At 41.8% G+C, this 12,234-nt stretch overlaps 1 protein-coding gene across 1 annotated transcript; it reads right to left on the bottom strand.

Annotated features, from left to right (window-relative positions):
* Positions 1 to 2,275: 2,275 nt before the first annotated feature.
* LOC137968249 (uncharacterized) lies at positions 2,276 to 9,875 on the bottom strand. The gene is made up of 3 exons (XM_068814860.1): positions 8,598 to 9,875; positions 6,585 to 7,199; positions 2,276 to 4,242 (listed from the first exon to the last, which is right to left on the bottom strand). The coding sequence occupies exons 1-3, from the start codon at positions 9,734 to 9,736 to the stop codon at positions 2,406 to 2,408; spliced, it is 3,591 nt and encodes a 1,196-aa protein (XP_068670961.1). The 5' UTR covers positions 9,737 to 9,875; the 3' UTR covers positions 2,276 to 2,405.
* Between the last annotated feature and the right edge of the window lie 2,359 nt (positions 9,876 to 12,234).

Below are 12,234 nucleotides of genomic sequence, written 5' to 3'. Positions count from 1 at the left end.
GTCAATGATGTCAAATGCTTTTTTAGATCAATAAACAGGACTGCATTTGTTAAAGTATTGTCAATGTTGAGATACCAATTATTAGTCATATCAATAAGAGCTGTTAAGGTGGAGTGCAACGGTCTAAACTGAGATTGAAATTTAGAGAGTAATTTATTTACGTCAAATTATTTATATACCTGATTGAAAATCGCTTTTTCGAAAGAGTTTTGCGATGACTGCAAGAACTAATATGGGCCTATAATTAGCTGGGTCTGCCTTAAAGATCGGAGTGACCCTAGCGGTTTTCCAGTCACTGGGAAATGATAATACCAGTGGAAATCAAAGAGTTAAAAATGTATGTCAAGGAGGCAGCTGTAAAAGGAAAAGAAGCCTCGGGAAGACGGGCTGATATACCGTCAAGGCCATCAGCTTTGTTTGTAGATAAATTGGCTACAATTTTAGATACCTCATCTACCATTCAGTATTAGTTTCAACTCAGCGAAGGTTTAATAAAATCTCGAAAACTGACGGATCGAGGCTAGAGTTGGACCAATGTCCGTAAAATAACTATTACAAAAGTATTACAGACCTCGTAGGGATCACAGGTGTCTTTGTTATTAATAACCAATTTCGTTACCTGGGTTTTGTTTTTGTCAAGTTCTCTATAATATCGAGTCGATTCCATTCCAGGTGGCTTTTGCTTTACCAATATTACTCTCAAAATAGAAGTGGTAGGAGTCCTTTTTGAAAGAAGGCATAATAATTCACATGGTTCTTCAATTTTTATACTCTATCCATTTGGTTTGGTCTTTGGTAGTAATTGTGACACGTTTTATTCGATCTCTTTCCCCCATTAGTCGTTTGATTTCAGAGTTGAGCCAGGGTGCAGAAGATGAATTTCGCACTCTTTTCTTTTTAAACGAAACATGAGTATTTGCTATTATCAGGAATAAATGTTTCCAAGATTCCCAAGCTTCGATAGGGTCTGTTGTGCAGCTCGTTTGGCATGCCAAACCTTTACGCAACACTGAAAACCTTTAAGGTTGGTTTTCATATCGATCTCCTCTCGTCACATCAAATGGCGGCCTTACGATCGGGGCGATTACATAAGAACATTACACAGACGATCATCAATGCTTGCAGCGATTGGGGCGATCTCCATCGTTTGGATCGCCCGTGTTCTATCTGGGCGACTGGTCGCAGACCAGAGCGATCGCGAACGATTTTACGAGAACCACTAGCCTTCTAAACAGGGAGCCGATCTAAGCGATCCGAACTGTCCCATGGTGTATCAATGTTACCCAAAACTCAACAAGCACGCGTCTCGACTGACTAGAAAGGACTGCTAACATTCTGGTAACATGTTAAAATATAAAAGATAAACCATTTTAGGAGGTTAGACACATTTATGATCGACATCAAAACAATTTTGTAATAAAATATTGAAGACACCTTAACTAAGATGATTGCTGACACATACAAAGACAACGAGACGGTAAAGCGCGCGGAAAAGTTTGGACACGCTTTTCCGTTTGACGTTGCCAGGTTAAGGTCACGGCACGTTCACGGCGGAATTTTCAGTGTTTACAAGTCGCGAAGGGAATGCCAACTTCATTCAAATAATTTTCTAGGTTTTCAAAATGGGAAAGTAGGAATTATTGTAAATAGTTTTTAGGACGTCAAGCCGGTAATTGACAGTAAGATGTAAAGTGGGAAAAGGGTGTGGATTGTTGTGTGACCCAATTGTCCACAGATTTCGAGTTCACAGATGTCAATACTGTCAACGATTCAGTTTGCTGCTGAGTTCAAAAAGCAAAGGCGGCTCATTTCCACCCAAGTCAAACATCCTTACAAGTATCGGGTAAACTCTATTAAAGTGGTACTATGATCAAAAACAAATTTCCTTTTTTTCTTCAGATTTTGCAAACGGGTTTGCTTAACACCCAACTGGCAAAAGAGTATAAGTTTTGGATTTCCCATTCCGCTATTACTGACGTTCAAAACTGACCGATTAGACCTCAGAGGGTTGGATCTAGAGAAAATGACGCCATTTACTCACTAGCTTAAAATTACAGTGTGTAAACGCAATTATTATACATGCAAAACACGGGTTTAAAAGTCTGAAAGCCCGGAACTCCCGTGCTGCGCATATTAATTCAGCCGCGTACACACGCATTGCATTCTTAAACTAGTGAGTCTTTGACGTCATTTTCTCCTCGAACCAGCTCTCTCAAGATTTTAAAGTTAGTAATGGCGGACCAATAAATAAGAAAATTCCATGCAGTTAAAATAAACAGGTGTCTTTTTGAAATCAGAACTTAAAACTTGGGTCAGTTAGTGTGTAGTTAACATAGTTTTGAAATCCAAAGAAAATTTTTTTTTTTTGGTCGTAGTACCACTTTAAACAACTACGTTTCTTCCGGTCAAACTTCGCTCGAAAAGAAAAATAGTAGACATACAATCAAACAGAGCAAACTCAGATATCCTACAGATGCTCTGGATCTTGATTGGCAAGTGTTGGAGCCCTCTTTCAACATTCTCTCGTAATACTCATTCCAGAACGCTACCTTTGTTGGCCGGAAGTTGATGGCCATTTCCGGCGTCGAGTAAATACGAAAATAGGCCCTGTGGGTGGAATTAAATCCTTCCCATTTTACACCGCGTACCGGTTGCGGCGTGGGATTTCCATATTTGGCAAAGTTTGTAAACAGCGTGATAACCATGTCGCTTACGTTTCGGTCGACCTCGTCGTACTTTTGCAGGACTGTCAAATTCATCAACGGAAAACCAAATTGATATGGAGTGTCATCTTTATGAGCGATTCCTTTCCACGAGGGGCTTGGATTAAGGTTTGAACGATGGGCAAACTCGTACATATACACAGGCGCCTTTTCGCTGTGCAGGACCAGATCTGCGTGAGTTGGGGCTACCATAGTATAGTCCCCGACTTCATCGGATATCCCTTCTTTGATTTTGATGGGATCCAGTTTATCCGGCCATGGTGTGTATAGCAAAGTTATGGCGTCAAGAAGTGACTTTGGAAGACTACCACTGTCATCTAACTTTTGTCCGTATTTGCTGCCAATGCTATAAAATATTTTCTCGGTGTACTCTCGGAAATTTTCGGGGGTCACGTTGCTGACAAGACTAGGAAAAAAATACGACCCTTCACGGCTCGTGAAACCGGCCAGGTAAGGGAGACTGTGGAACTTTCCCTCATTTCTCAGACTTCTGGGTGTGTCATGCAGAAAGTTGCCATCGACTATGGGTCTCCACACGTTAACGTCATTTACTGGAAACCTACGTGCATCGACAGAACGTAGACAATCGATCATTTGACTTTTGGAGCCGGTCAACGAACAGCCAACCGTTTTCGCAACCCTTAGGCTCTGCTTCACCAGGTCTGCTGATGATCCGATGGCAAACGGCGAGAGATCGACTCCACTGATGGAAATGGCGCGGTGAAACAATCCATAAGATCGTACAGACAATAACAAGAGGCCAACGCTGGATCCACCAGCGCTTTCACCAAATATGGTGACCTCTGACGCGTTGCCTCCAAAGTCAACGATGTTCTCTTGAACCCATTTCAGAGCCTCGATCTGATCCAGCATCCCATAATTCCCAGGGGCTACTGAGTCTCCGGTCGTAATAAAACCAAACGGACCTACGCGATACTGTATAGTAACTAACACAACACCCCATAGGGGAATCAAATCCCCGGGGCTTACCGCAGGAGTTCCGGCTTCGTATCCTCCGCCGTGAATGTACACCATAACAGGAAAAAGCTCCTCGGATCCCGACTCTCGACTTGGAGTGTAGACATTTAGGTACAGACAATCCTCGCTTTGTTGAATGGACAGACCGGGCCAGAAAAACGCGTTGTACTCTGGATCCTGGATACAGATGTTGCGAAAATAAGAAGCGTCATAAACCTTGGGTTTCCAGGCTGATTGTTTTTGTGGAGGCTTAAACCGTAGTTGTCCCGTCGGTGGTGCGGCAAATGGAATACCGAGAAATTTATACACAGTTTGAATGTGTATGTTGATGCCTGAAATGTTACGACTTGTCCCCCTTATCCGTCCATATCTTGTAGTGACTATTACCTCTTCACTTCTGCATCGTACTCGACAGAGTTCAATAGCGGACAAGAAAAAAGCAATGGCGATGACCTCCGAGAATTCCATTTTCCAACGACAAAAAGCATTTGTCTTCGGCCGTGCATCAGATGAGTGTCTTTGCCAATCGATTGAGCTTGAACTGAGTCACAGACTTCCGCACAATTATATGAAAAGCGGGAACTTTCACGACAGATAGGTTTGCGCCACGTAACGTTATTGATTATTCATTAACAGATTTTCTTGATCTCACCTCATCTCAATATTCAAATGACCTCCTTCAGCTTTGTCAGGAAACCAACTGCGAAGCACTTGGTGATCTGAATTTTGACCGGAGATATGCAACAGCGCGATCAAGATAAAATGTTACGAATCGTTTATTTAAGGCAGTTGAAGAACTTAATGGCTCCTATACAAACACTGCGTAAGTCGATCACAGAACATGGGACAATTCTATCATATCAACATAGTACTGTGATTAAACTCGCTTGAAAACCTCTCAATTAAGGCCCAATTAGAACTAAGTATAACCTCGAGGCTGCACTGAAAAAACAAGATCCTCAACACAAGTTATTTTATCTCGTCTACAATTTATATCAAGAAGGTGAATGACGTTTAAGTGTTAATTAATTAGGATCACAGAATTTGAAGGACGCCCGGTGTATTTTTTTTAGGGAACACGGAATTGATGGAGTTGAAAAACCTAATTTAATTAGGACTGCTAACAAGACAGCAACAACGAGGGAGGTTGACACCGCAATTTCAGACTTCATTAATATTGGGATTTTAGCAGCATTAATTGAACTTCAAAATTTTAGTGTCGTCAAGAGTTCATCATGGGTGATGGACTCGTGGTGCCTTTCATAATAATCTCTTGGGCTTCTTGGACCAACCCTCCGACAACTGCGCATCCATAAGTCTTGTTTTTATCACAAAGCGCACAAAACTACCTCTTCAAACAGGCACTGTCGCGATAATATTACTGCCGGTTCATGGTCGACTAAGTTAAACACATAACTTAGTATTGTAGTTCACACATGTACTCCTGCATATGTAAGACTTGAAGAAGATATCAAATACTTTAGGGCAAAATTACCTGTTCACGTTCATGGCGATTCACAGTTAGTAAACACCACGACCAGACAAGAAACAAAAATTGATTATTATGTTTCAAATATCAATCCTTTTTAATCCTTTCCATCATCAGCTGTAGGTAACAAAATAGCTTGAATTTTACTGGTTTGATTCTCGGTAAAGAAAGTATAGAGTCATTTTTTAATGTCCATTAATACGACGACGACATATTTAGCCTCGTGAGTACGGCTTAAGTAGCACGACTTTAATTTGCCTCCTTACATTCATCTCCCCCACTCTGTTATATTTCAAGTCTCCTTTAGAAATGAAAAACAGACTACACAAAAGGTACTCATGCTTCGAGGGGGGCTGAGGCAATAAGCCAGATTCCAAGGTCGGCATGCTCCTGATAAACATTGAATTCACTTTTCGTGCGGAAAATGTTTTACGAACTGCTGTGCGTTCCCCCGATTGCAGAGATCGGTGTCATTTGGTTCAAGTATAGATGGGATAGTTAAGTTGACTTTGCAATCACAGTTACAGACACGAACAGCTGCTTTTCCAATACTGTCCACACTGAACAGAAGATTATCTAATCGCATCCGACCCAGCTTGAAGTTCACCGAGCCTTTCAACGCCTGTAGGCTCGGAAAACGTCATGTAATTTTTGAATTTGCATTTTGAGTAATAACATTCTTCAATTCGAGGTTTCTGGTTTAAAAAGTAACAGAAAGTGTCTCTTGCCCAGAAAGGCGCTCCAGAAATAACAATTTACAGTGGCTTTTAATCAAAATATGAATTACAGAGAAGAAAAAAAATTGAAAAGGGCTCAGAGAAAGCTTAGAAATGGGATGAAACAAAAAAAAAACTCTTTTGTCCCAAGTCCCGATTGTGTTTCGATACTTTAATCGCCCTGTAGCCGTATTGACGCAAAACGAATTTGCATGTTACGTAACGCAAGCTTCATCAGCGAGTGCAGGCGTGGCGGCGAAGGCGGCGAGAAGAATGGGGCGAGGAAGCGCTCTTCTCCTCGCCCCATTCTGCTTGCGCGCTTGTGGCTAACTCGTGGAAATGCATGGCTTCGCCGTTTCTATAGACTTGCCAAAGGGCGCTTTCCATTCGACCAGAAGTTTTAGTTTAAAAATTAGGTAATTTCATGTGGCGAATGGAACAGCGTTCGTAACCACACGAGGCAATGCAAGTCCTTAATTAGTTCAAAATTATGGATAGTGAAAGGAAAATAATTCGCTATTGCCCCATCCCATAATGCAATACGTTTTGACAAGGGGAAAAATGGGAAACATTGCCTCTATTTCACAGACTGTATGCTACGGCTGATAAACTTCATTATATGACAGGGAAGCCCCGTGAAAAGGATTGCTTTGAACAAGATTCTGCAAGTCTGCTCACATTAGAACGATAGCTAAGGTAAAGCTGACGATCACACCACTGATGGTAACACCCCTGCTGGCACCGCTGATCACTTCTTTGTCGCTTTCAATCCGAACTTGAGTTAATTTCGGATAGTAATCATTCCAGAATGCCATTCGGCGAGGATTAAACGACTCTGCCATCTTGGGATTTGGGTCAACTTTCAGGTAAGCTCTGTGAGATGAGTTGTATCTCTCCCAGGGAATATTGCCGAGCGTGGGGTCGCCGGATCTAGCGAAATTCACATGAATGGCCATTATCAGTAAACTAACGTTCCGGTCAGCTTCGCTGGTGAGGGCAGAAAACATCGGAAGCAACGGAATCCCAAAATCAAACGGCACGTTTTCTCCATGAGCTACACCCATCCAAGGCTCCGTACGAAAAGTACTCAACGTTGCCTGATGGGCAAACTCGTACATGTACACGGGTGCGAACTGGCTGTGAATATCGGCGACTTCATGACTGGGTGCAAAGAACAGGTAATCACCAATCATATCTACAAGCTGACTTCTAAGTGCGAATTTGTCATTGTTGTCGGGCCATGGGGTGTACATGAATTCCAAAGCATTTCCCAGTAAGTGAGCAGTACCCTTCCTATTAAAAAAAAAAAAGAAGAAAGAAAATTAAGAAATGTCTTATTTACCACGGCTGCCACAAGAAAGAGATAAATTTTGGGACCATGACTCGGACTACTGCGAGGGACTGAGGTCGCAGCGGATCAAAACTCCGCTCCGACCGAACTAACACTCGGGGTCTTTGAATAATTGAAGGCAAAGTGCTGCCTTTGTAATGAATGACATCTGAACTGAATGGTTAGACTCTCTGGGCTTCTCCGGGAAAAGGACGATAAATCGTAGGCCCCGTCTCACAAGCCTTTAATGATCATAACCCTGTTGGACGCAAAAGAACCCACTGCACCCGCACTATTTGCAAAGAATAGGGCATGGAGTTCCCGGTGTTGTGATTTATCCTCTGTGGCATATCGTGGTTGGAAGGCGTAAATGCTCGGAGATATCAGCTACACCAAGCTGCCGTAAAATCCGACGGTAAAGTGGAGAAAGATGCGATAATGTCGAGTCGCCATAAGTAGGTGTTCCTTTTCATCACCATCATAGTGATCATGCATATTGTCATAGATTTTAGTTTTTTTCAGGGAATTTTTTAAAGTTTTCTTTGCAAAGGATTGAGGTCATTTCGCCTGATAGCTTATTCACCCGTACTGATAAGGCGGGCGGTGGTCGCCCGGACTCTTCTTTGATATGGTTTTATAGAAAGCAATTGATATACCGTATTTACTAGAATAAGCGTCGCCCCCGAACAAGCGCCGCCCTCGAATAATAGCCGCATTTGGGACAAAAAAGTAAATAAGCGCCGCTCCCCAATAAGTAACTCTAACTCCGATGTTCTTCAGTTCAAAGTGATTGTAACGTTAAGGAAAATGCCGTTAAGAGTCAAACAAACAATAAACCGTCAGTAATTAAGGCTCAGCTTCTCGATGATTTGTGCAAGAATTGTAATCACGAACTTGGAGCAAAGGTCGCCGATTATCCCTCACTCTCTGTATATGTATATGGATCAGTAGACTTCAAATTTTGCTCGCTCTTAGTTTTGTTATTACGAGCGGGCGAAACTCTTTTTGGGTGTATTTCGTTTGCCACAAATTCCCCTTGAGGACGAAGAACTTTAGGGCAATTAAAATACAATTTGTAATTATTTCGTTTTCTTGGTCTAAAACAAGTCAAAAGACAAGCTCTTAAAATAAGCGCGGATCGTTGAAAGAAATGAATTAATCAATGACTGCACGGACAAACTCGGAAAAGATTTGAAACTATGACCGTTGCGTTACATAATTAAGTTCCCTGGAAGCAACGCCAATCAAGGGGATAGTACTTTGGGGACAAAAGTGTTTCGGCACTCTTTGGAAACGACCCTGTGCTCACTCGGAAAAATCACTGGAAGAATCTCAGTCTCTGTGGACTAGAATTTTCTTACCTGTTAGTTTCAGAGTCCGCGAAGCTTGTCAGAAATGAGTTGAACAAAGCTGGCTTCACTCCGTTGCTTACGCTCTGCATGAGATGAAATGAATCGTTAACTAAAGTAGCGAGAGAGAAAGAACCCTCATGGCTAGTAAAACAGATCATAAGCGGGACTTTTGTGAATTTTCCTTGTTGTCTCAAATTCGTTGGTGTATCATAAAGAAAATTGCTATCCACGACCGGTGCAAAGTTAATTTTACGAGTAAATCTTTGAGGGATTAACTCTGCGGCACTCTGAACCTCCGTGGCTGTTTTCCCACGTATGCAATCCACCATAACGTTGTGATTGCTGCTTGGACAGCTTAGCTTATCAGAAAGTTCTTTAGTGAAGCGAAGGCCAAAAGAACTTGGCTGAGTCGCGAAGGGGCTCAAATCCACCCCGCTCTCTGCAATTGCTTGGTGAAAAAGATCTTTAGACAGAGGAGATAACAGGTGAAGGCCAACACTAGATCCACCAGCGCTTTCCCCAAATATTGTCACTTTGTTTGGATTTCCGCCAAAATTGGCAATGTTCTCCTTGACCCACTTAAGTGCTTCCACCTGATCCAGCATTCCGAAATTTCCAGGAGCTGCGGAATCTCCTGTCGTCAAGAATCCAAACGGACCGAGGCGATATTGAATTATCACGACTACTACTCCCTGAAGGGCGAGAATGTCGCTCTGAGAGGTAATGGCCGATCCAAGCTGATATCCTCCACCATGAATATAAACCATCACCGGTAAACTCGAGCTGACGTTTGGGGAATAGACATCAAGATACAGACAATCTTCACTGTAAGAAAAATTCGAGGCGAACATTCTCATGGCATAATCGAAAAGCTTGGCTTGCATGCATACATTTCCATGCTTCTTGGCCTCGCGAACATTCGGTTTCCATGCTGGAAGAGGTTGTGGCGCTTTAAACCTTAACTCGCCAGTCGGCGGTGCAGCAAAAGGAACGCCTAAAAATTTGCTGACATCTTTGAACGGACCTGAGACATTCGGATACGAAGCTTTGAAGCCTTCGATAGCTCCGTACTTTGTTGAGACTGTCACTGAGCAAGCCAAAGGCAAAAATGCCAAGAATAAGAACTTCTGCAGTTGAGACTCCGACATCAGTGCTTCTCTTGGAAACGTGTACCTTCAAAGCTTGTTTTACTTTGATGCGATAGTAGGGTAACTGCGCTAAATAAAGCTGGTTCAAGCACCTTTCAGAAGCACAAAGTCAGCAATATTAAAACGATATTCTGCGGTCAAGTCATAGAAATGTGAACTATATTGCTGACGTCACGCGAATGCTGACGCACGCAAACCAGACCGTCCCTTTATAGCTGTTTCGTAATGTGTTTTTCGACGCATTTTCGTGGTGTTCGCATAAAACCTATACAAAGACTTGAAACAAATAACTGATGCTGAGGGTTTTTTAATTACTAGACTGGTAATCAACGCACTATTGTGTGATGTTTAGTTACTCGTGATAAAAGGAACTACGAACACATCTGTTTACCAACTGTCTTCCCAGTCTTTTGAATGTTCACCTACACCTTTGGAAAAATGAAAGCTCGTTATGCTCCATTTGGCGCGATTTAAATGTTGACGTTAGGAATAAGAGAATTTAAAAATACTATCTTTTTGTCATGAAAATGTGCCAGCTGCCATAACAAAAGACTGAAAAGAATCCTTTATTCGTGGTTAACCTATGATTCACGGATATATTTACGGATATATTTTAAAGCACGCATCAATAGTGACATCAACACTATTTATTGTAAATCTGAGAAGCCATTTGTTTTTTTGTTTATGATAATACAATACAATACAATACAATACAATACTTTATTTATCACGGAATCCAAATTCACAACACTCGTATGGCAAGCCAATTGTAGCAATATTCAATAAATGGATATTTCAATTCAAAGATTATATTTTAGTTACGAAACCGAGTTTAATAATTTTGAAAGATGCAGGTATATTTAACATGCGTGCTTTGCAAATTGACTTCCATGCGATACCACTTGTTCATACATTTTTATCGCACTGTCTGTTCAAGTTTTCCTTTCATGTCTGATATCAGTCTAATTTATGAATATGTAAGAATTAAGTCGTCAGATTTTAATCCCGCGAAGAAAATCAAGAACGCGTTAACCAAGTCAGCGATATATTACTTGTTGACTGTAGTCTGCGAATTGCCAATGTTTACAAAATTCTGTCGCTTATAAAACTCCATCCTTTCAAGATACAGGTTTCAAACATCTATAACTGAAATCGCTTAACTGTCTAGTTTTCAATGATACCACACTGAAGGTTGTGCCATATACGAAACCGTGTTAAATATTTTTTTAAGGAGACAGCTATATTTAACATGCGTGCTTTGCAAATTCACTTGAATCCGATAACACGGGTTCAAAAATTTTTATCGGACGCTTTATTCAAGTTTTCCTTTCATGTTTGGTACTGTTGTAGAGCTCTATCTGTCTACTTTATCACCATATAAGAATTAAGTCATCATATTTTAATCCCGCAAAGGAAACCGAGAGTCAGAGAGATCGTACTTATCGACCATAGTCTTCCATTTGCCATTCTGTACAAAATCCTGTCGGTTACATAACTCGTTCCTTCCAAGATACAGGTTTCAAAACATAAGTCATTGCAATCGCTTAACTCTGTGTAGTCAACAAGTCACGTTCGTCCACAAAATGTATATACGCGTTTGTCTCAACATCCTCCGCCATTTTTGTTTGATGGTAAATCGCGAATCATTGCGTGGGAATTCGCTCAGCTGTCAACATTTGTAAAAATGAGGACATGTGATTGGCTATCAGTTAACCCTCGTGGGAATACCGGATCTCGCAGGAGATCTAAAAATAACTTAACAGGGATTACGATGGGAATAGGGCCAGTATGAGGGATTACTTCTCTTACCTTCATAATCTCTTGTCTGAGCGAAGTACGATGGACTGGCTTTGGAGAACTGAAAACAGCAATAGGTGAGAGCTTCTTGTACTCAGGAGCAGAAGAGGAGCATCATAGAAGAGTAGGACTCATTCTGAAGAGGGAAGCAAGAAGAACACTGTTGAAGTGGAACCCTGTCAATGAGAGAATCATGAGTGCACGCTTTATCTCACGCTTTGCAAAACTCACCATCATCCAGGTGTACGCGCCCACCAATGACGCAGAGGACGAATCCAAGGAAGAATTTTATGAGCAGCTGCAGCGAGAGGCAGAAGCCACACCCAGGCATGATGTACTAATTGTAATGGGGGACCTGAATGCCAAAATCGGAGAGGACAATGAAGGATGGGAGAAGGTGATGGGGCAACATGGACTTGGAAGAATGAACGAGAACGGAGAGAGGTTGGCGACGTTCTGTGGCAACAACGATTTGGTGATCGGTGGCTCTCTATTCAAGCAAGAGACATTCATAAGATCACGTGGACCTCCCCGAATGCAAGGGATCAGAATCAAATCGACCACATCATCATCAATGGTAGATACAGAGGTTCACTGATGGACACTCGAGCAATGAGAGGGGCAGACGCCAACTCAGACCATCACATGGTTATGGGAAAGGTTAGGCTGAAGCTATGTAGTACAAAGAGGAAGAGTAAGGA

Source organism: Montipora foliosa, chromosome 8 (assembly GCF_036669935.1).
Source record: "Montipora foliosa isolate CH-2021 chromosome 8, ASM3666993v2, whole genome shotgun sequence".
NCBI lineage: Eukaryota > Metazoa > Cnidaria > Anthozoa > Scleractinia > Acroporidae > Montipora > Montipora foliosa.
Note: the sequence above shows the minus strand (reverse complement) of the source record. Positions and strands in the feature narration are given on the sequence as shown.

Excerpts from the sequence above, each read along its gene's own strand:
- LOC137968249 (XM_068814860.1), bottom strand. The coding sequence starts at position 9,736 with ATGTCGGAGTCTCAACTGCAGAAGTTCTTATTCTTGGCATTTTTGCCT. Across the intron at positions 7,200-8,597 it reads GCGGACTCTGAAACTAACAG|GAAGGGTACTGCTCACTTAC; the intron begins GTAAGAAAATTC and ends TTTTTTTAATAG. Across the intron at positions 4,243-6,584 it reads ACCTTAGCTATCGTTCTAAT|TTCAAGCTCAATCGATTGGC; the intron begins GTGAGCAGACTT and ends TCTGTGACTCAG.